The 23420-nt window shown below is 41.1% G+C and overlaps 1 protein-coding gene across 12 annotated transcripts in view; it reads left to right on the top strand.

Annotated features, from left to right (window-relative positions):
- Positions 1-2093: 2093 nt before the first annotated feature.
- The window catches only part of mapta (microtubule-associated protein tau a), a 35323-nt gene continuing 13996 nt past the window's right edge, over positions 2094-23420 (top strand). Inside the window, exons 1-12 of one of the 12 annotated variants that reach the window (XM_028568083.1) lie at positions 2094-2159; positions 2304-2460; positions 8305-8376; positions 9960-10046; positions 11381-11401; positions 14489-14523; positions 15872-15991; positions 17800-17854; positions 17990-18028; positions 18446-18687; positions 20747-20839; positions 21257-21349. In XM_028568083.1, coding sequence (XP_028423884.1) covers positions 2322-2460; positions 8305-8376; positions 9960-10046; positions 11381-11401; positions 14489-14523; positions 15872-15991; positions 17800-17854; positions 17990-18028; positions 18446-18687; positions 20747-20839; positions 21257-21349 — 996 coding nt within the window. In that variant the 5' untranslated portion in view covers positions 2094-2159; positions 2304-2321. Of the gene's footprint in view, positions 2199-2303; positions 2461-8304; positions 8377-9959; positions 10047-11377; positions 11402-14488; positions 14524-15871; positions 15992-17799; positions 17855-17989; positions 18029-18445; positions 18688-20746; positions 20840-21256; positions 21350-23420 lie in introns of all 12 variants that reach the window. The other 11 variants (XM_028568080.1, XM_028568082.1, XM_028568081.1 and 8 more) reach the window with 11 other exon arrangements.

Raw genomic sequence — 23420 nt, 5'->3', positions numbered from 1 at the left:
ATGCAGTTTGCCTCCAACCAGAAGTGCACAAAGAGCAAAAAAGTGCAATGAGATATACAAAGTATAGACAGGACAAGAAATATAGTGCAGTATAGACAGTAGTGTACAGTTGGTTTACAGAAGGTGTTTTATAGTAATATAAATATTAGCAGTTACCTTATAAGAGCAGAATACATATGGTTATGTAATATGAACAATGTATGAACAACACGTACAGATATGTGCAATGTAGTAGCAGTAACATTATAAAAGTAGTAAGAATAGTATGTCGTGTATTATAAGAAAAACAGAATAAATTAGGATATTCAGTATGAACCATATAGACAGATATGTACAGTGTGTACAGCTATGTGCAGTGTGGTAACAGTACCATTGTAGTGCAGAAACAGTAACATTATAATATTTTATTAGTCTTTAGTGGGAAAGCAGAATGAAAGCTACCTGAAACAAAATGGACATAATGTAATATACCTGAGCTACGGTGAGCATGCGTCTCAAGCAGTTCTCCCTTTGTCCCACGGCATTGGCCTAATGTACGTCTGGTTGAAAGACCAAAACAATAGATGGTTTTACCTCAAACTTTTTTTAGTTTTATATAAAATCTTAATTTGTAAAGTAACTATATCCGTAAAATAAATATTTGATATTTGCATTTAATCGATGCAGATTAATTTGCATTCCTTCATTATACAGTCCCTCCAGAAAACCGTGATTATGCGATCGCATAATTCAACGCGTAATCAGCCAAAGTCCGCATATTTATGCGGGGGAGGCCGCATTTTTTCAAATATGCCACACTTTCGCCGCATAAATTGCCGATTTCCGTGCAAAATATGCAGGGCTTGCATGATTTCATAATCCCCGCATTTTCGTTGCAAAAATAGTCACATATATGCAATTTCATCGCATTAAATTGCATAAATATCATATAGCATATTCCATCGCACTTTTTAAGAAAACGTGCCGCATAATCAAGGATTTTTGTCCGCAAAAATCACAAAAAAACTCTGCCTTTTTCTGAAAGGACTAATTATATTGACCGATGATAATTTCGTAGTAGACTGATATGATGATATAAATGGTCTTTGGCTTTAAGCAGCTCCTCTGAGAGATTAAAGCGAGTCGTGTTTATGTGCCAAAGTGGACATGAGGGTGAAAATAAAGATCAGAAGCCGACAAATCTGCAACATACAAACAGTGAGAGCAGTCTGGATGCAGTGACTGATTACGCCATAAGCTCTCTGCACTGCCTGCGTGTGTGTGTGTGTGTGTGTGTTGTGTCTGTGTGTGTTGTCTGTGTGTGTGTTTGAGGGTGAAAAAAACATGATTCAAACTGCAAACTGCTGATATAACCGGAGGCTTGTGTTTAATCTGATATGTAATCCTCTTTTTATGAGATTTGAAGTGACATCTCGCCGGTTGAAGGAGCTGTTGGGTCTGGGAGGTTTACTTCCTGTGGTACAGTCATTAGCAGGAGAGTAAAACTAAGTACACATTTGCTCAAGTACTGTACAATCAGTGATGAAAAATCAGATACTTGTACTTTTCTTTAGTGGGGGGGTCTGGGTGTCCTCCCCCAGGTAAGTTTTGAGCATCAACGACTTCATTTCCTTCATTCTGACACACTTTTATGCACCAATTTATGGTGAAATACCTTTATTTAGACTATGTGAAGAAGAAAAACACAGATGACAATTCAAAATATATCAAAAATATAATGGAAAGTATGTTGTTGCGTGTCATTGGGCATTTTTAAGTGGGTATAATGGAAATCCTGGAGCTTTCTTAGAGGGTATACTGCGTATATACCTGCGTATCACGTAGACTACACCACTGGTCCTCTCACTTTAGGAAAGCATCTGAATACTTCCTCCACCGCAGAGTATTAACATCGTAATGATGATGATAATAATGCTGAAACGTGAAACAGATGAAACACTTGTTCAGGGCTGGTTGTTTAGGAAGTGCAGCTGCACTAATGACAGTGAGGACGGCGTGCACATGGGCAGAGGAGGACTATTTTTATCTGTAACATGAAGAGCAGACCCCACGTCAGGATGTATAAATAACTGTTTTTTACCGACTCAGTGTCTGTTTACATCTGGTGGTGACGGACTGGGCCCTGCACGCCGGAAGACAAAGTGTCGGTGAAGTGTGCCGTCAGTACATTTAATCCTTAAAACCAGGTGTTCATCCTGGTCAGCTGCTTTGCAGAATGTAACAGGATTGACTTGTCATATGTTATGCGACACATCCCGGACTAACGGCTAAACTGCTGATCTTCGTTTCTTGCTCCTCTGCAGCCTGACCTGCGACCGCCAATGGACTACACAAACAGCCCGTCCAACAGCTACAGCGCTGGAGACACCATGAGCTCCTCCTTAGCCAACATGACCATCAACCACCAGGAGAACGGGGTCCAGATGGGACACAGAAGCCCCGGAGACGCCAAAATGAAAGGTCAGACATTAGTCGAGTCAATGTTGTTCATATAGCCCGGTATCACAAGCATGGATGTATGAAATGACCAACAGCGTTCAAAGAGGAGCCATCATGAAACTGCAATGTTAAAGTGCTCATATTATGCTTTTGGGCTTCTCCCCTTTCCTTTATTGTGGTATATATCTTTTTTGTGCACGTTATAGGTTTACAAAGTGAAAAAGTCCAAAGTCCCCCCCAAAGGGACTTACCATCTCCAACAGAAAACACTGTTCACCAACTGCTCCAAACAGCTCTACTGTAGTCCAACCTTTACTTCAGAGACAAACGTGGTCACTTTGTAACACACGTTATAATGCTCGCCTAGCTGCTAGCGTGGCACACCCTCATACTCTGCTTCTGACTGGCTAGTAGTCCTTACCTAGGAACTGTCAGGGCACGCCCTCATACTCTGCTTCTGACTGGCTAGTAGTCCTTACCTAGCTACTGTCAGGGCCCTCATACTCTGCTTCTGACTGGCTAGTAGTCCTTACCTAGGTACTGTCAGGGCACGCCCTCATACTCTGCTTCTGACTGGCTAGTAGTCCTTACATAGGTATTGCACATGTGTGACTCCCAACAAAGATGGAACAGAAGTGAGAGGTCTCACTCTGTAGCTAAAACACAGAGATCAACACACAGGTTGAAAAGAGGAGCTGCAGCAAAAACTAAATACAATTATTAACCTGAAGATGAGCATAATTAGAGGACTTTAAGTTAATGGGCAATTGCTCACCTTCAATTTCCATCCATTAAAAGGGGTGTTTTTCCAATTATTATTCTAAGTGTCTGACAACATTATGGAAAGGATTCCTACAGAGATAGACCTTTTTGTTAAAGAGTAAGATCCTTTTTGTTTACCATGAAACAGCCCCGAAATCACCATTGCCACACTCAGCAGGGCCACGTTCAGCCCCGGAAAACCGTAGCAACACGTTTTTTTTATTGTAACGGGGGTGCGTTGAACACATTGTTGTGTGTGCAAGAGCACCACTACGTCTCTGCTGATTGGGTATCACCTGGGACACAGCCAATAGACGAGAGACACTCCCACCAAACAAGAGAAAAAATATCTTAAAGCCCGTTGCACACAGGTTCACACCGTTCCGAGGAAACATGTCGTTCAACCAGGAAACCGTGTAAAAAACATTTTATTTATCAACGTAAAACACACTTCATTCAAAGTCGACAGAAACAAATCTTATCGGGCCAAATGACTCAAATTCTGATAGAGAGACAAGTCCTTTCGTAGCGGTTGCCTCCACTGATTTACAGGCGTCCCTTTCACCATGCAAGACTATGGAGAAAGTCTTTTTGGAGGGCATCACGCGACACGGAAGTTGCAATTCCACTGTTTTGGCCACTATGTACAGTTTGCTTCAGAGTCTGGAGCACTTCCTGAGACCTGATTACAAGGCTTTACGTTTACAATAGCATTCATCATATGTTAATGCGCTGCTAATAGCAGGTGCATCGTACCCAGCTGACTTGTGGCCCGCGCAGGTTAAAAGTAGGGCTGCATGATATGAAGAAAATAGCGAGATGCGAAAACGTTGTTGAATATTACAACAATATTACCTGCGATAAATAAACAAATATTTAAGTGTACTCAGTTCTGCCTTTCTGCTGCTTTCAGTATTCTGCTAAAATACAAAACAAAATTCGCTTTGTTGAATTTAAAGGTCCCATGACATGCTGCTTTTTGGATGCTTTTATATAGACCTTAGTGGTCCCCTAATACTGTATCTGAAGTCTCTTTTATATAGACCTTAGTGGTCCCCTAATACTGTATCTGAAGTCTCTTTTATATAGGCCTTAGTGGTCACCTAATACTGTATCTGAAGTCTCTTTTATATAGACCTTAGTGGTCCCCTAATACTGTATTTGAAGTCTCTTTTATATAGACCTTAGTGGTCCCCTAATACTGTATTTGAAGTCTCTTTTATATAGGCCTTAGTGGTCCCCTAATACTGTATCTGGAGTCTCTTTTATATAGGCCTTAGTGGTCCCCTAATACTGTATCTGAAGTCTCTTTTATATAGGCCTTAGTGGTCCCCTAATACTGTATCTGAAGTCTCTTTTATATAGGCCTTAGTGGTCCCCTAATACTGTATCTGGAGTCTCTTTTATATAGACCTTAGTGGTCCCCTAATACTGTATCTGATGTCTCTTTTATATAGACCTTAGTGGTCTCCTAATACTGTATCTGAAGTCTCTTTTATATAGACCTTAGTGGTCCACTAATACTGTATCTGAAGTCTCTTTTATATAGACCTTAGTGGTCCCCTAATACTGTATTTGAAGTCTCTTTTATATAGGCCTTAGTGGTCCCCTAATACTGTATCTGAAGTCTCTTTTATATAGGCCTTAGTGGTCCCCTAATACTGTATCTGAAGTCTCTTTTATATAGACCTTAGTGGTCCCCTAATACTGTATCTGGAGTCTCTTTTATATAGACCTTAGTGGTCCCCTAATACTGTATCTGAAGTCTCTTTTATATAGACCTTAGTGGTCCCCTAATACTGTATCTGAAGTCTCTTTCCTGAAATTCAGCCTTGGTGCAGAATTACAGCTACTAGAGCCAGTCCAACAATGAGCTTTCCCAGGGCTCGGTTTACACCTATCACCATTTCTAGCCACTGGGGGACCATAGGCAGGCTGGGGGAACTCAAAATTAATGTTAAAAAAACTCATGAAGTGACATTTTCATGCTATGGGACCTTTAAAAAAAATAAAAGGAAATCATTTCCAACATTCTTTTATTGAACAAATTGAACATTGAGTTGAATATTAAATGCATATCACTAAAAGAAGAATGACAGTTACAATTTAAAGTGCAGTTTTCTACTGATATTTTCTTTCAACTAACACATAAAAAATCTCTGAGTGCCTTTTGCCAGATGTGTATTGCACCAGTTAATATATATATATTGTGCAGGCTTAGTTAAAGCTCACTCAAGTCAGTCACTGTGGCTTCATGTTACCGCTTTAACACCAGAACATATTACTCAATGATCTTAAAGGATTTCTAAAGATGTATATCTTATTTTTCCTAAAAATGGCTGTGGTCTGTATAGATTTGGGGCCGAGGCTGAGCCCCGCAGTTTCTACTGTGCTTTGTTTTAATCCCGCTTTACATAATGCATACAAGACATGCTTGACTGGCCCCGAGTGCCCTACTGCAGCTGCACTGTGCTCTGTAATCCAGACATCTGGGTCAGAACGATCTGCTGTCTCCATCCTGTGTCACGGTTCGCCTCCAATTCAGCCCAGAAACAATCCGACTTTTAATGCTGCACAGAAAGAAAAGGCACATTAATGACTGTTAATACATGTCTTGTTTGTCAGTTGCAGAGTTTGTAAAAAAAAGAAAAAATAACCGTCCCGGCAGATTGTTCAGCTTGTAGCTAATAATCCGTTTCAGTTTCTTCTCATCCCTTCTTATCAACCGAATGGCCAATTAGTACGTAGCCTAGCGTTCCCCAGTTTACAGCCCTCACTAGTGCGGTCGTTTTCCCTCTTTCCACTTCCCATCATCTTACGCGCAAACAGGAAGCAGCAGCAGACACAGTCAGGTCCGCCTATCGCCCCTGAAACACAGAGTGAGTATGTCATTGATCTGTTTGACTAGTAGTTGGAAAGTTTAGTTTTGTAAAGTTAGTTGTAGTTTAGAGAAAATGTAAAGCAGCAAATTGTGTTGAAGGGGAAGTATGCAGTTTTTTTTTTAAGCTTAGTTGACCTTAACTGAACACCTTCGGAGTCATTGGAATGGTTATATGACTTTTTTCGGGTTGAATGGTGGTCGTCTCGCTCCCCCCTAACGCCTGTGAGCGGAGAAACCAGCCTTGCGACTTTATGCCGGCGAGCTGCCGGCCTCAGCGTCAGGAAGTATGGCGTGATATCAGGTCTGGTGATGTAACAAATTACTTCACGGCACTGCACACATACGCCCATCCAGGAACCGGCTAACAAGGTAGAGATGGAGTTTTTCACACTATCGTCATGGCTGAGCCGGCTAAAAAGAAGCAGAAAGCTAGGGAAGCATTGTCAGAGGGACAGAGAAAGAGGAAACGGCAGACTGACCGAGTCAGACACTAGTAAACATAGGAGCTGCCAAAATATCTATTCTATAAGCTGTAGGGGGGGCTCTATAGAGAAACCTGCCAGGAAAAAGAGAGAAAACAGCCAAGAAATGGCCAAAACTGCATAGCGCCCCTTTAATAACATATGGAAAATGTTATTAACATAAATGGAAGCCTGCAAAATGGAAGCCCTGCAAAACTACGTGGGACAGTTTACGAAGTGCAGACGTTCCTCTGTGCGGATGCTGATGAAAGGATTCAACGAGTGTCGCGTTGAAGATGATGTCACGGCCGTCTTACACTGCGTCGCAATGGAGCTCATCTGAAAATCCCACCTACACTGAGGCGGTACTATCCGCGGTGGAAAACAAAATAGAGAAAAGTGTCTGGTACCAAAAGTGAGTCAAGTTGAGTGGAAATGAGGCATAAATGTGTGTTTCTCTGGATTTCCTGTGCGTGTTTATCATCTAAAAACACAATGATTCTTTCCCACAATATCATCACATTATTGAAAATGAAAGCATTTTTTAAAAATACTGTAATATTGGAATTTGTTCTAATCGTCCTAGGGCTGCACGATATGAGGAAAATATGCGATATGTGATAATGTTGTTGAATATCGCAGTAACTATATTACTTGCGATACATAAACACATACTAAAGTGTACTCAGTTCTGCATTTCTGCTGCTTTAAGTATTCTGCTAAAATACAACAAACTGCTTGTTGAACTGAAAACAAATGAAAGGAAATCATTTACAACATTTTTTTTATTGAGAAAATTAAACATAGAATTGACTATAAAAGGCACCACTAAACAAAGAATTTTAGTTGCAGTTTTCTACAGAAATTTTCTCTGACTCACTCCAAAAATCTCTGAGGGCCCTATTTTAACGATCTAAGCGCACGGCGTGCGCATGGTTAAAAGGGTTGTACTTAGTGTCTTCATTTATTAATAGGTGTGTTTTGGGTGTGACATGCAATAAACCAATCAGAGATCATCTCCCATTCCCTTTAAAAGCCAGTGTATTTGGACCTTGGAGCATTGCTGTTATGATGGAGGATTTGCACCGTAATATTTTTATTTCTAATCTTCTGCGTGTGTGTGTGCTGCTGCGCTTCCTTGTGTGTGTAACAAGCATAGTGTGCGTGCGCTGTGCATAAGTCTAGGCACATTTTACTAATGCGCTGTTAAAATAACAATGAAATGCTGCTTTATTGACTTTAGACCAGATTTTTGTTGGTCAATGGTGCCATCACTTCCCGCTGCCTCAAGATAGCAATACGCCAAGAATGCACCTGAACACACCTCCCTGTAAGACCAGCACGCCCATGGGCGCACAGATGGGTGCAGGTGCATTTGCTATTTAAACAATGCGGGCGCTGGACAGGAAATTGACAACTGCGTCGGGCTTTGCGCTGCGCTGCGCTGTGCCGTGCCGAGTGTCTTTCGTGATATGTCGCAGCCTCTCGCAATGTGCGCCAGTTGGTATTGCGATGACGATAAAAAATCTATATATTGTGCAGCCCTAAATCGTCCAGCCCTTAACCTGTCTTAATATGTTTTTATAGTTTGCTGTACAAACAGTTCACATAAATCTGGATTTAGCAGCTTAATATCACTGATCAGGGTTTTAACCATTTTAAATCCATTTCACAGGTCACATGAACATTAGTCGGGGTTGATGTCGGCTTCTGTCACAAGAAAGCTCCAGCCTGACCTCCACTTTACCTTTTCCTTCACAGAGACTGAAGCAGCTCTCAGTGAAAACGGGGTGAAACCGGAGTCTGAACTCTGTGATGACGCGGTGCCAGCTGGTACGCCCGCCTGCACTCCTCATGCCATAAAGCTTTATTAACTCAACTTAACCCCTCATTTAGCATGTTTTCAGTTTGTCATTTCTCCTCTTTTACAAATAACTTTTCATTTTGTTTCAGAGATATTTTGCGGAAACATTGATTTTCTTCTACCTCACACTCTTTATTTTCAGCCTGTCTTGGTTTAAAATGTGTGCTTTTCTGCTTGTTTGCTAATGTGTACTTTAAAACCTGCTTTTCCTGATACTCTCATCCTACTGGCACATGTATATGTTGTCACTACAAACAAAGGGCAATAAAAGCATCTCTGGCACTTTCTAGAATCACCACTTCACCAGCTGCACAGCGCTGACTAAAGGGGAAAAATAATGTCTTTGTGTCTGTAAGAACTGGTCCCAGTAGCTCCAGTACTCCAGTGTGGGTCCGGCATGCTTTGATCATAAATACAGAGAGTGAGTGTGTCCAGAGTCTTAGTGGAGAGGAGGGTCATCAGGTTGAAAATACTCCTTGATCTGTTAAACAGCTCCTGCAAAACATGAGAAATACCATAGCACGAGGTCAGCTGGTGTCGTTTCACAGTGGAATTAGCCGAGCAAGTGGGCATTCAGACCAAGAAAAGTGAAAAGCCCAAATACCTTTTATATTTTACAATTACTGTTGTCCTTCAGATTGTTTATAGATTTCTACGTTTCCGACTGCACTTGAAGGCATCTTTAGAGTGACAACAGAGACAAGCGACACGTAGCGAATGCTTTGTTGTTGCAGGAAACATTCAGCTATAACACAAACTCCCGGGCAGTTCACCAGTGGAGTGTTTTCAAATGTACTTGTGGCAGCGATAGAGGCAGTGATGTTTCCTGTTTCCTGTACGGGGGTCTCACACCGCCTCAAGCCACACTGACAAGTCTGATCGCCGAGTTACATGATTGGCCACCGCAGCTTAACGTCCTAACGCACTACCCCCATTCAAAAAGAATGGTAAGACCTGTGTTTTTAAAAAGTTTTTGAAGTCTGTCAGATTTAACTATGAATCTGAAGCTACAACCAGCCGCCGGTTAGCTTATTTTAGCTTAGCATAAAGACGGGAAACAACTAGCCTGGCTCTCTACAAAGGTAACAAAATCCACCTTTCAGAATCTCTAAAGCCCCTACGCTAGTCTGTCACTATACAGTTTCATAACGTTCTAGCGGGGATCTTGGCGGTGTGTTTGAGGGGATCCAAAAAAATGGGAATACTTTATTGTCACTGGAGGTTTTAAGTGACACAATGACATAGTTGGGGTTCATACACTTTCTGTAATGAAACCTCTAAAAGCAAAAATCCTGTCAGCCCTGGGATTAAAGATTACCAAATGGGTGGATGCGTGTTCTAATTTGTGTCACTTCAGGGTCTTTCACATGAAAAAGTTTTGGGAACCACTGTGTTAAACAGCTCCTGCAAACGTGAGAAATACCACAACACAAGGTCAGGGTTGTTTCAGAGCGGATTTAGCTGAGTAAACCCGAGGAAAGTCGGTCAGATTAGGGACAGATTTAAGGTTGAACTATTCTTATTCTCTGACTGACATGCATCCATCCTGCAGCAGAGGCGTCTGCAGAGGAAGGCGGAGCTGAAGTGCCCGAGCTCTCAGAACTAGAGAGCACCTCATGTGAAGACGCGGGGCAGCTTGGTACGCCTCCAGTCTTTAAGTGCCTGCCTCTTTTCAGCTGCTTGTGCATTTGGTTGTTTTCCTAGTTTGACAATTTGGGAAATATATTCACTTTCTTGCATCAGAAGATTGACACCACTCTCCGGATTATCTCATTGCTGTAACTTCAGGAACTCTTGTCGTCATCTTTAGTTTGCCAGGCGACAAAGAAATACTCATAGTCCAGATAGCCCATCCAGAAAACCTCAACTTGTTGTTTTTTACACTTTGGGATTTTTAAGATTAAATAAACAAGATATAAGCATAAACTTTAAATACAGATGGACGACGTGTCTCCATTTCCTCCCGCTGTACATAAAGTGAAGCCAAAATCTCCCGGAAACGGACCCTGCCATCTTGTTATTTGGGAGCCACAGTCTGCGCAGCAGTGATTGGGCGATGGAGCCGCTGGTATCGAAGCCCCGCCCATACCTCCCCGCCCAGCTGTCAATCATGACGTTTCACGCCGTTTTTATAACATCAAATAACTACGAAAACCAAACTCCTCAGAAAAATGAACGCTTGAACAAACATCAGCGTGATAAGACAGAAACCGTCTTCGGGAGAAATTTATTTGACGTGTACTTTTGACTTCTTATTTTGGCTCATGTCATACAGACGTGAGAGTGGGATCTTTTTTCCTCTTTGAGAAAGCAAATTTCCCAAAATGTCGAACTATTCCTTTAAATTTTATGATTAAAGCTGCTCTCCCGTTTGTTCTGATTTGTAAAAGTAAGCTTACTATCTTTTTCTTTCAGCATCATAATTGAAAACAGAGTGTTTTTGTTCTTTGGCTTCTTCTTCTTCTTCTTCTTCTTCTTCTTTTCTTCATGCTTGCGCTCATGGTTGATAGTTTTGCATCTTTTAGAACTGCAACATGATCATAAACAGCCTCAAACAAGTTCTTTTTTTAAAAATAAGTAGGTGGTTACATCCTGTCTATTTCCGAATGAAGGGAATGTGCCAAACCGCCGGGGCAGATTTAAGACTCCAGTGATTAAACAGACGCTCGCGGCCGCGGGGAACGCCACAATAACGTTAAAAACAGCAGCAGAGCCACATCGTTGGTGAGCTGCTGCTGGTGGAAACCTGCTCGTTTGCATATTGAGCTCCATAACAGTTATTGGCTCTGGGCTTCCTGCATTAACTGAAGACATGCTGTGTGTGTGTGTGTGTGTGTGTGTGTGTGTGTGTGTGTGTGTGTGCTTTTGTATCGATTTCTTTGCGGTTAGCGAGTGTATTAATCCGTCACGAATGACAGAAACTCATTACTAATGTCTTTCTCCGTTTGTCTCATCATGTCCGTGCCGCAGCAGCAGGAGGAGCAGCTTCAACAGGTAGGCTGTTTCATGTCTTATTGATCGCGCGTCCACCGTTTCTGTTTACCGCAGGAGACAGATATATATGAACAGATATTATAACTCCAGGCGGACAGAGAGCTGCTCTCTGCAATCTTCTGAATAATTATAGACTCTTACGGGGGTTTAATCAAAGCTAATTCAACCATTGAAAAAGGTACTTTTAGTTTAATTAACTACGTTTGAAGTTGCATTATGTATTAATAAAGTAAAAGTGATATGTATGAGATCATTAAGTTAGCCAATTAATCATTCTATTTACTCATTATGCCTTTAAATGAGCTCATGATTTAATTTTAAAATAGAAATGCAAAAATCAATGTATTAAAAGTTGTTTAAATCTCACTTCTAAAGCTTCACTATTTAATTTTCCATACAGTTCATGATCATTATGCTTATTATTATTTAACTTGATCCATTGTGAATGTAAAAATATTGTCTAGCGAAGCTTTAATTATTCAATTTGTTTACACTTGTGTCATTTACAGTTCCCATGAATACATGGAATAGCAAAAAGTAATATTCAAAAGCCTTTTTTAAGTACATTTTGTGATTCAAACTCAATTATTAATTCATAATTTAAAGGCGGAATGAGGAAACATAATTATTAAATAGCCAATGTATGATTTTCAAAAACTTTTATCTGAGTTTTATTTTTTAAATACATCCTTTAAATGCTCAATAATTGTATCAATTTAATATGTATTCTTTTAAGGATCAGTGTAAATGTTGTGGTGGGGTCACTCTCCAGACTCCAGACACTTTTTATAGTTCTTTTTGAAAGGTTTTCTGGGGGGGCATTATTTTACAGAGTTCACAAAGACTTTATTTCATATTTGTAATCACTTTTTTACAATGAAAAAGAATATTATAGTGCTCTGTTGTAGAGTTGGGCGATATGGAGAAAATCAAATATCACAATATTATTGACCAAATACATCAATGTCGATATTGTGGCGATATTGAAGGGTTCATTATTGGTGTTCCATTGTTACTGACTTGAAAGACAATGGTCAAGTTGTTTGTTTGGCATGGATTATTTCCATTGCGCCAATGCCCAATTCACCTTTCTGATATTATTGGACAATAGGAAAAATTTGACACAAAACATTTTACCAAAACTCAAACTTGAATTCGTCCCTAAAAAGTGACAGCAGAATTGTAATGAAGTTTGTGCGCTTACTCTATATAATGTGTGATTTGACAATGAATGAGTCCTCAATTTAGGTCACCCTGTACGTCTCATCTAGAGCTGGGCGATATGGAGAAAATCAAAATGCACGATAGTTTGGACCAAATACATCGATAGCGATATTGAAGGGTTCACTATTGGTGCTTTCACAAATATTTACACAATGAGAGTTTTGATAAATAATCACTAATTAAAACCGTAAGTAGGTCCAGAAAATGACATGACTTCACTGTAATGCAACCTTCAAAACCAGGAAAAGACAACACGTGTGTCATATCACAATGTTACAATATCCAAAATGTTACACGATATCTAGCCTCGTATATATCGATGTTGATATAATATCAATATATTGCCCAGCCCTACTCTGTTGTTCAGTGTGTTCACTGGAATGCATCATCTGTTGTCTGTCGGCCCCGTGTGATGCATTACTGTCCATTTCCATCTCATTTTATTTTCCTGCGAACCTCCATCGGTCACGTCTTGCATCTTCACCTTTTTATAGCTCGCCGTTTTTTCTGATTCATAAAATATTAAAATAGTCTTTTATTATTTATTATTTTCCTCGTGGACGTCAGTTGTCCAGTTCTGTTCCCCTTCTTTCATCATGTTTTAGTTTTTTAAATGGGGAGATGGAAAAACAAGTGCTGTAAATGTCATCATTCATCTGCTTCCCAAACTAATTAGCAAAGCCTAGCGCTCCAGGAGTCCGCAGTGAGTTTGCGTTTGCGGGTGACGGATCAAATCCTGGCGTAGACGGAGCCGCTGGGGCGGGCGTTGACTTCTCGGGAACTTCCTGCTCCTTGGACCCAGGAAATGAGGCGGTGGGGGATTGTGGGAAGAGGCTAAGTGAGTCTTTATGGGCCTCTGAAGACCTCGGCTGCGGGGCGGACATTAGACGGGACGAGAGCCCTGAGCGGACCGGAGCTGTGGATTCTCAGCGGGCGATCAGCCTCGACGCCTCCGAGTGCCTGGCTGAAATGACCAATCTGTCTGGGACGTCTTTGGTTCGCAGCGCGGCTTTGGAAGACCTGACGTCCATCGGACAGAGAGGCGCGTGGGTCGACCGGGGAGAGGAGGAGCCGGTCTCCGGACAAGAAGGAGCAGCCTCAAAGTCCCAAAACATCCCCCGAGAAACACAACACGCCCAAACTCTGTCACACCCTGACTCTGGTTCAGAAGATCTTTGCAGCAGTAGGAGCATTTCATTTGCTTACAAGGATAGCCTTGTAACCAAAATGCCATCTGACACAGCAACTGAAAACGGCAGCAGTGACTCAGCGTCACACAGGGCCGGCTATTCAAAGCCTGACATTTCTAATGACTCAGACATGAGGAGCATGAGCGGGGCGCAGACCGCCAGTACCGCTGAGCTCCAGAAAACTCCCCCCCAAAGCTCTCCTGCCAGAAAATCTTTGGTTCCGGTTGCTATTTTCAAAGGTCTGTTTGTTGTTCTATTCACCAGTTCAGAGTCCTCTTCAGTTAACTCCTGCCACTTCTTTCTTTTACAACGCAGCTTCTACTGTATGTCATGCTGCACTTTACCTCCAAATCTTTTCTACTGGACAAAGGAGAAGCTTGTTGTCCTCCCTCCCCACTTTTTGTTCCTCCATTTCTGCTCACTCTGCTGGTTATGTAGCCCCCCCCCCAAAAAAATAAAAAAATAAATCCACTTTTTGTGGTTTTCCACAAGCACTTTGTGTCACGATGCATGCTGCATATCACCAACATTTCATTTAGTTTTTGGTTTTTTTGCCATGCGAATGTGTTGGGGCACACACTGGGTAGCAAAACGTCTCACCTGGGTGGAAATAAAGAAGAAATGAAAGATGTTAAACTATAAAAAATCTAAAGTCTGCTTCTGTCTACCGTAGCTCAAGCAAAGATGGATAACGGCTCTGCAGATAAGGTACGTGGCCGAGAACATTATCACCGTTTCGTTTACTTTTAAAGGGATAATTCTGGTTTGATACAACTTGAAACAAATTTTTGTAGCTTTGTCCATCTTTTCTATCGGTTATTGTACCGTCCACAGCGCTGCAGGGGAGGGTCTGGCAAGTCCACACAGCGTTCCTGGATGGGAGTAAAACGTGCTCTGGTTTATTGGCATGTCTTTAAACCAATCACAAACGTCGTCGGACAGAGCCACGGTGCCTCTGCAGAATAGCCTCAGGAGGGAACTTGTTTTGGTGGAACATGTGTACGTTTAAAAGTAGTTTTAGTCGTGCAACAGAAAACTCAGACTGGACAGATAGTCTAGCTAGCTGTCTGGATTTACCCTGCAGAAGTCTGAGGAGCAGTTAACCATAGTCCTCACAAATCCACCAGAGGTTAGAACGCCAACACAAAGAAAAGAGGAAGGTCTTTACCTTTATTTAACCAGGAAAAGACTCATTGAGATTAAAAATCTCTTTTTCAAGAGTGTCCTGGCCAAGACAGGCAGCAGTACAACCACACATTTGCACAAACGCAAAATGCACAAAAACACTTAAAACAAAAAACAACTGAATCAGCAAATCCCTTAAAGTCCACCACAATCCTAAACACATCAGGCAAAACATCTGCAGGCAGATGTGGCTGCCTCCAAGTCAGTCAACATCCTCTTAAAGCAACCAATGAGAGCAGCTAATTTCTGATTTCTGTAACTTGTTCCAGGTAGAGGGAGCTTTTCCCCCAGTTCAGTTCGAACTAGGGTGACGGACATCCGGAGGACACTTCGTCGATTTAGACTATTGGACCGTTGATCTAGCTTGACGTCGTCATAAGTTTTCCTGTGCAATGAGGGATTCTTTTTGTGCTTGTTTTTTAGTTTTACCTCCAAATAAAGTGATTTAGATAATCTGGCTAACCTAGCGTTGTGCCTGCAACCTAACCAAAGTGTAGCTTTAGCGGTAGCAGTTCAATATATGAATCATTTTTGTAATTGTGATTTCATTGGTTTCGGGGAGCATTAGATCAAAAAATGACATATTTGGAGCATTCGTTGCGCGTTTCTTTCCCCGTAACTGCTTGTGTGGTGTTGCTGTGCTCCCAGATCTCACCAGATACTTTGTCGAGTGCAAAGTTTTTAACAACTGATAGAAAAGACGACAAAGACTGTGAAAATAAGACCCACGCTGTAACAAACCAGAATAACCCTTTTCACATCCTTTTTTCCCATCGTTTTTCATTTCTAAGTCATTGTTCTGTTTTCATGTTCATTGTCATTAGAACTTTTTGTTTGTTTTTTATTCATTTTTTTCCTCCTGACGAAAAAGACCAAACTGCCCTCTTCCCTTAAACGACCATCCATGGTCTACAGGGGCAACAAAACACACACTTCCTCCCGAAACGGCCCCAGCTCCATCCCCGTTAAAGCCAGCAGCACGGGGCCCGGAGTAAGTACAGCTGAGAGTGCAGACCTGAGCTGAGTTCAGGTTGTTAGAGATCCTAGTGTCTTAAGAGGGAAGTTGCTTGCTTTGCCTGAAGGTCTGAATTTGGACACATTTAAAAAAAACAAAAAAAACATGAGCATATCTAAAAGTGCTGCAGTATGTCTGTAACATGGTCTCTGCCTACCTCAAATTATATTTTATGTTTTTAGATCAGGGGTGTCAAAATCGACTTCACTAAGGGCCACACTGGAAATGAGAATGACATCAAGGGCCAGACATAGAGTTAGTAGAGTTTATTGTAGAGATGGTCCGATACCGCTCCGATACTGCCTAAACGCTGGTATCGGTATCGGGAAGTACTGGAGTTTATGTACCGATCAGATACCACGTAATAAAGCCCTAAAGAAAATCTACGTTAAAGTAGATTATTTATGTTCTTTTTCCGTTATAACTGACTGTCAAACTGGAGAATAAAAGAAAGTTTTACTACAAAGATAGAAATCATATCACATCCATACAGGGATAGTAGTATACAGCTGTTAAAACATAATAAAATATATGACACACTGGTATCCGATCGGTATTCAGTATTGGCCGATACGCAAGTTCAGGTATCGGAATCGTTATAGCGAAGCAAAAAATGGTATCGGACCATCTCTAGTTTATTGACATGCTTTTATTTAATTGAAAAAGTCCAACATTTTTGACTGTATTATTGCATGTCTCATATAGCTTATTCGGTTGACAGAAAGCCCTAAAAGGGTTGGCAATAAAATTCCTCAGCCAATTAAGTAATAATAATACTGATAACATAAAGTAATAATTCAATCTACACAGCTCTATCAAGAAGGAAATATCTCTCCATTCCCGTTCTCCTGTTACAAACAAAAAGTTTAGCAAATTGAGCAAAACAAAGATTACATTTTTAAAAGCAGCTACCACACAGCCGACTTCCAGCCTGAATATGAAAACTCTCAAAGTCGGCAAATCTGCCCAAATTCTGCTTTGAGTCTCGCGTAATTACAGTTTGAAAAGTTTCTTTCTTTTTTGGTTTGGCGCTCAACTAGACGGGCCAAAATGTATTGTGAACCCAGTAGTAAATTGATATACGGGCCAGATCAAAATACATCCAAAGTTAAGTTGTGTTTTTAAATCCTTTTCATATGAAATTAAACTGCTTTCACACTCTAGTCGGTTTCATAAGGTTCGGTTTGTGTTCACTAGTGGTTCCTGAGAGGAACCACTAGCCAGCTGTACGGCAGCAGGTCACCAGGACAAGAATGTCCATACTTCAAAGAGGGACCAAACGTGGGACAAGGATGCTGCCATGTGCAGTATTATTGATGAAATTGCTTAAATATTCTGTTGAGTAGTTGTTTCTTCAACCAAAAGTCAACCAAAGTTAAAAAGGTCAAAGGTGACGCCAAATCCTCCAGCATCGAGCCTCCACAGGCAGCCGCTCAGCCCAGTGCATCATGGGAAATCTTTTGGCTCTTTGTATGGCACGGACAGAAAACGAGCAAAGTCCCCAAAAAAAAATCTTCTCTTAAAATGTAGGCGCGTATATACAAGTTTGAGATTTGCAAATCAAATCAAATTATCAAAATAAAAATAAAATCTTGAGAAACTGACAATGATTAGATCTTATCGGCTTCATGTTCAAAATTTGTGTTGCTCGATTGTATATCATCATCATATTTGTGTGATTATTGCATTTGAATAAAAGCAGCTTTCTGAGATAAAAAAAAAACAAAAAAAAAACATCTCTGCTGAAAACTAAATCACTTTTCGGCTGTGTTTTTGATTTTCAGAGTCTGGGTGGTGCAGCAGCAGCCAAATCTTCTGCCAGAACTGCAGCTCATGCAGGTACGGAAGGAACACTTTATGTCGAATTATTTTGCATATTCATTTAAACTTGTTTCATTTTCATTTATGTGATTTTAGAAGGAGTAAGATTTAAGAATTACTTATTTATGATGTGTCATATTTTTTGTGATACAGCTAGTGCCAAGAAACCTCCCACTCCAAAAAATGGAAAAGGTAAAAAAAAAAAGACAAAGCTAATCATTAGAGATAATTTGGTTACACTGTACTTGAAGGTGTCTACATAAGAGTGACATGACGCTGTCATCAACATGTCATAAACGTTAATGACATAACGCTTCTTTTAGTAAGTGTCATTCGGTTTTTGTCATGACAAGTTAGGGTTCGGGTTCATGTGTTCATGACAGTGTCATGTCACTCTTATGTAGATACCTTCAAGTGTAGTGTTACCGATCATTTTTAATCTCGCATAGGCACGAAGCCACAGTCTGATCCAGGACTGGATCAAACTTGGCCAGCTTTTAACCGGCAGAGCTCCTCATCTGTTTTTATTTTCATTTATCATTTTCCTTTCGTCCACGACTGCTTTGACTTGTTAAAACCTCTGACTCGCCGCCTCTCTGATTGCTTTAGATGGGAGTGGACAGAGCAGCCCTGGCACTCCGAAATCTCCCGCTAGCCAAGCGAAGGCGGCGGCCGAGGCCAACCGAGTGAAGAAGATCGCGGTGGTGCGTTCCACGCCCAAATCCCCGGGCTCGCTAAAGAGCCGCCCTCCGGCCCCACTGGCTGCAGCGGCGCCCATGCCGGACCTGAAGAACGTCAGGTCCAAGATCGGCTCCACAGACAACCTGAAGCACCAGCCGGGAGGCGGAAAGGTAACCTGACTCCGAGTCAGTGCACCTCATACGCTCTCTGCTGTAGTCCGCTCCACAGACTACACAGAGGCAGAAATTCTTTTACTGGAGGATTTAAACCTCAATAAGCAGATCCTGAGGTCCACCGACACACAATCTCTCGTCTCATGTAGCGTCCCACAGCTGTCCGATCACAACAGTCCAGCGTGCTTTTAGTGGGAGTGTGTCAGTGTACACTGTAAAAAAAAACCTGTAAGAAATGGTAATATTCCTGGGCTGGGGCACCAAAAACATAGTGTAAAATAACGGAAAATAATGTCTTGTAAAAATACAGTAATTTTCATGATGATAGTTTTTAGCTTTAATTAAATTTAATTTAATTTAATTTGAAATCTGGTGTATTTTTTCTAGTGTATTGTCTCTATTCACTAATTTAATTTAAGGAATGTAATATATAGAACAGTTTAATTTATTAGAAAAAAATATAGATATTTGTGGAATTATGTTATATTGTATTTTAACATTTGTCTTTTTATGTGAAAACAAATTTAACCGTAGACGGGTAAATTCTATTTTTTACAAAAATCTAAAAATAATCCCGTAAAATAATTTTTTTTTTAGTTTGTGTGTGTATGTGTGTGTGTGTATGTGTGTGTGTGTGTGTGTGTGTGTGAGAGAGAGAGTGTGTGACGTTTTTCCTGCTGAAATTTATAAGATCTTGTGTTGTGCTATTTATGGACCAAACGTCAATTGTTTAAGTGAAAGAGTCTTTGTCTTCCTGACGTTTAAATGTCAGATAATGAGCAGATGAGCATAAAAACCTAACTTATTCATTTCTGATTGCAATGATTCCTGTACTGTATGTTAATAACACCTCAACCCAACACGAGCTAGCAGCTGGCTTAGCGTCCAGTTTCTCTCAGGCTTTACAGCTCATGTGTCCAACCATCGTCTGCACTCACAAATCTAAAAGCTGACATTTTCACTCTTCCAGGTACAAATCCTTGATCAGAAGGTGGACTATAGTAATGTCCAGTCTAAGTGTGGCTCCAAAGACAATATGAAACATGTACCTGGTGGCGGCAATGTGAGTAACTGAGGGATGAACTCAACGCCAGACTCTTGAGTATCTCTGCAGTTATGATCATCTAAACCAACTTTTAGTGTAAAAAGAAGAAGACAGTACTCTCTTATTTGTGCTCCCAGTTTTTACATTAACATGATCAGAAGATGGCCTTCTGAATGGAATCTGAAACATTTAGCTACTTTTTCTTTTTCTGTTCTAAATTTTTTTATGTTTTCAGTCCTTCCAGAAAAAGGCAGAGTTTTTTTGTGATTGTTGCAGACAAAAATCCTTGATTATGCGGCACGTTTTCTTAAAAAGTGCGATGGAATATGCTATATGATATTTATTCAATTTTATGCGATGAAATTGCGGGAACTTGCAAAAATTGCGGTTTGATGAAAAAGAGAAAAAAGAGGGATTCCCCAACACCATGCTTTTCAATGATGTTCACGTCACGTAATGACATAATTTCATAACGTTCCAATGGCTGCTCTTGTGTGAAGTAAACGCAACATTTTTCAACTTTCTGCTAGGATATGTGTGACTTTTTTGCAACGAAAATACAGGCATTATGAAATCATGCAAGCCCTGCATATTTTGCGTGGAAATTGGCAATTTGTGCGGCGAAAGTGTGGCGTATTTAAAAAAATGCGGGGGGCATAAATAAGCAGACTTTATATAAATATAAATAAGCTGCTTTAACTCGCCTAAAAGCTCAAGGTGCCTTTCACCAAAAGACCACTGCTTTAATGTATGAAGTTTGCATCTGTAACATTTACATGGTATTATGTATATATATATATATATATATATACATATATTGATATATTTATCTGCAGTGGTTAAATCAAACGAGTGTGACAAACATACAAAGTTATGGATGGCAGCTCTAATAAACCTCTTACTTTCTCCTTTTTGGGCTGATCCTCCTCCTGCTGAAGCTCATTTTCTCATTTTAATTTCCTAAAACATTTTAATTTCCATTTTATGTTTTCTTTTCGCACTCTTTTGCAGGTCCAAATCCTGGATAAGAAGGTGGACTTTGCTAACGTCCAAGCTCGTTGTGGATCTAAAGACAACATAAAGCACACGCCCGGCGGAGGCAAGGTGAGGAAATACTTTCTCTTTTATTTTCATTTCTTTTCTGAGCTCACATAGACGATGACTCTGGCACAGTTCGGTCCGACGGGAGCATTTCTATCCACAGTACAGATACATTATTTGTGGTACAGATGCCTTTATCACAGTCATTACAGGAGTGCCATAGTCCGTAGATGGGCACCGCTCCCTTCCTCTTACTTCTGCACTTTCCCAGGTTTGCACTTTTCCATGATCAGAACGGGCACTACAGTAATGCCCAGTCTAAGGTTGCACACTAACATGCTTTTTAGTAGCTAAGATAGTATGTGAGCCTTTAACTGGTCCCTCCAACATCTCGTTTCGTCTGCAGCTCTGTTCCTCACTCGCAGCTCCGCTGCTGTCGCTTTCCTCCAGGATAACTGTCTTTCATATCAACTTTTCCAGGTACAAATTCTTGAAAAGAAGCTGGACTTAAGCAATGTGCAGTCCCGATGTGGCTCCAAAGATAATATAAAACATGTACCGGGTGGTGGAAATGTGAGTAGAAAAGGGATTGGGCCCGTGGCAGCCTGCAGGTATGCAGCCGCTGCCAAAAACCTTCCTGTTGCTTCTGCTGAATGCATCTTCACAGAGGAGCAGGATGTCAGCGTGCACGCCACACCTCCCCGTGTGTGTTCAGCCCTCCTGAATTCGATCCCCCCCCAACACTGATAACACCTCCTATTAACAGTTTTATCATTAATACAAAAAGCATGAGCATATCACACTGACCACTGACTAGAACAGCACTAAACCAGATCAGCTGTGCAACGTGGCCAAGTACAATTATGTAACTTGTACTTTTCCTTATTTTAAGCGACTTTAATGTTGTACTTTTTACTTTCCTGTGTTTATCTGATAGCTTGAGTTACTTTAGAGATTAATAATTTACAAACAAAACATGTGAGGAGCTTATATCAGGGGTCTTCAACAATATGGGGCCTCCCTGCAGTAACTCTGAGGACCCCCCTAGGGGTCCTGGACCCCCTGTTGAAGATCTCTGGCTTAATATGTTTTGTTACAATTGGCGATTTGCTGCTTTTTCCTTCTCGTAAAAGACAATAAACTGAATACACTTGACACATGACGATATTTTTTAGAATCTTTACAAACTAAACAGTCAATCCAATAATGGAGTAAACAATCTGCAAATGAATCCATAATAAAAATAATGACACTTTTTTGAAAAAAAAATTTGACAATTTTGTCGCCTTTTATTGAAGTTTTTGCAGATTTTGGCGCCTTTTTCTGGGTTTTTTTCAACAATTTTTTAGTTATGTTTTTTTTTTTCGTTGTTTTTAAATACACGATCTCAACCCCCCCCTCCCCCACCTCCCAAAAAAATGTTGTTACGCCCATGCTTGTAACAGAGTATTTTTATAGTGCTGCTTTGACTTTAGCTTCCAGACTTTAGTTCTCAGTGCCTCTACTGTCCCAGCTAACAGTGTTATGTAATGCTCATGGTCTTCTGTAAGCTTGATAACTCTGTTGAATCTGTGCTTGTCGGGTTGACTGTGATCAGAAAGATTCACCTTCCCAAACTGGCCCCGAAAAAACCAAACATGCATGAATCCTGTGTGTGTTTTTATTCAAACTGATCCTCAAGTTGCAAGATCCCGATTTTTTTTTTTAGCAACATAAAATCTATAAAAAGAAATGTTAATTCCCTCGCGGTGAAGAGAACTAATTGTGTCATAAAGAAGAAGGAGTCTCTGTACACTAGTCTACATCCTCGATGTTCCACTTCGGGGATTGCTCCGTTATCGCCGGAAAATCCACCAGATGTCCCTAATTTAGGCCGGATATCTGTCGCCTTGGGCTTCCTTTGTGTCGGCGTTCTAACCTCCGGTGGATTTGTGAGGACTATGGTTAACTGCTCCTCAGATCTCTGCAGGGTAAATCCAGACAGCTAGCTAGACTATCTGTCCAGTCTGAGTTTTACACACGTTCCACCAAAAAAAGTTCCTTCCCGAGGCTATTTTGCAGCGGCACCGCAGCTTTTCTCCGGCGCGTAGCACCGCCTAAGACGATTGTGATTGGTTTAAAGAAATACCAATAGGTGGCCGGGTTAGCTCAGTTGGTAGAGCAGGCGCAAATATATAGAGGTTTACTCCTCGACGCAGCGGCCACGGGTTCGGCTCTGACCTGTGGCTCTTTGCTGCATGTCATTCCCCCCCTCTCTCTCTCTCTCTCTCTCTCTCCCCTTTCATGTATTTATCTGTCCTGTGGAAATAGAAGCCTAAAATGGCCAATAAATAAACTTGAAAAAGAAAAGAAATGCTAATAAACCGAAAGCATGTTTTCCTCCCATCCCGAATGCTGTGTGGAGTAGCCAGACCCTCCTCCAGCGCGCTTTGGAGGAGGGTCTGGCAAAGCCAGACTACTGCACAGAAACAAAGAGTGTCTGTCCAGACTGGGCCTGTTGGGATGAGCTCTGAGATGACCTCAGCGCCAGCGACTGAGCGCTTTGTGTTACCAGACAATCGGCGTGACAAAAGAGAGAGAGAGAGAGAGAGATGGGTCTTTGTGACGCACGGCTAAGAAATATGGATTAAACTACAATCAACGT

The sequence above is a fragment of the Perca flavescens genome, chromosome 21, assembly GCF_004354835.1.
Source record: "Perca flavescens isolate YP-PL-M2 chromosome 21, PFLA_1.0, whole genome shotgun sequence".
NCBI classification, from domain to species: domain Eukaryota; kingdom Metazoa; phylum Chordata; class Actinopteri; order Perciformes; family Percidae; genus Perca; species Perca flavescens.
This window is presented reverse-complemented; position numbering and strand designations above follow the sequence as displayed.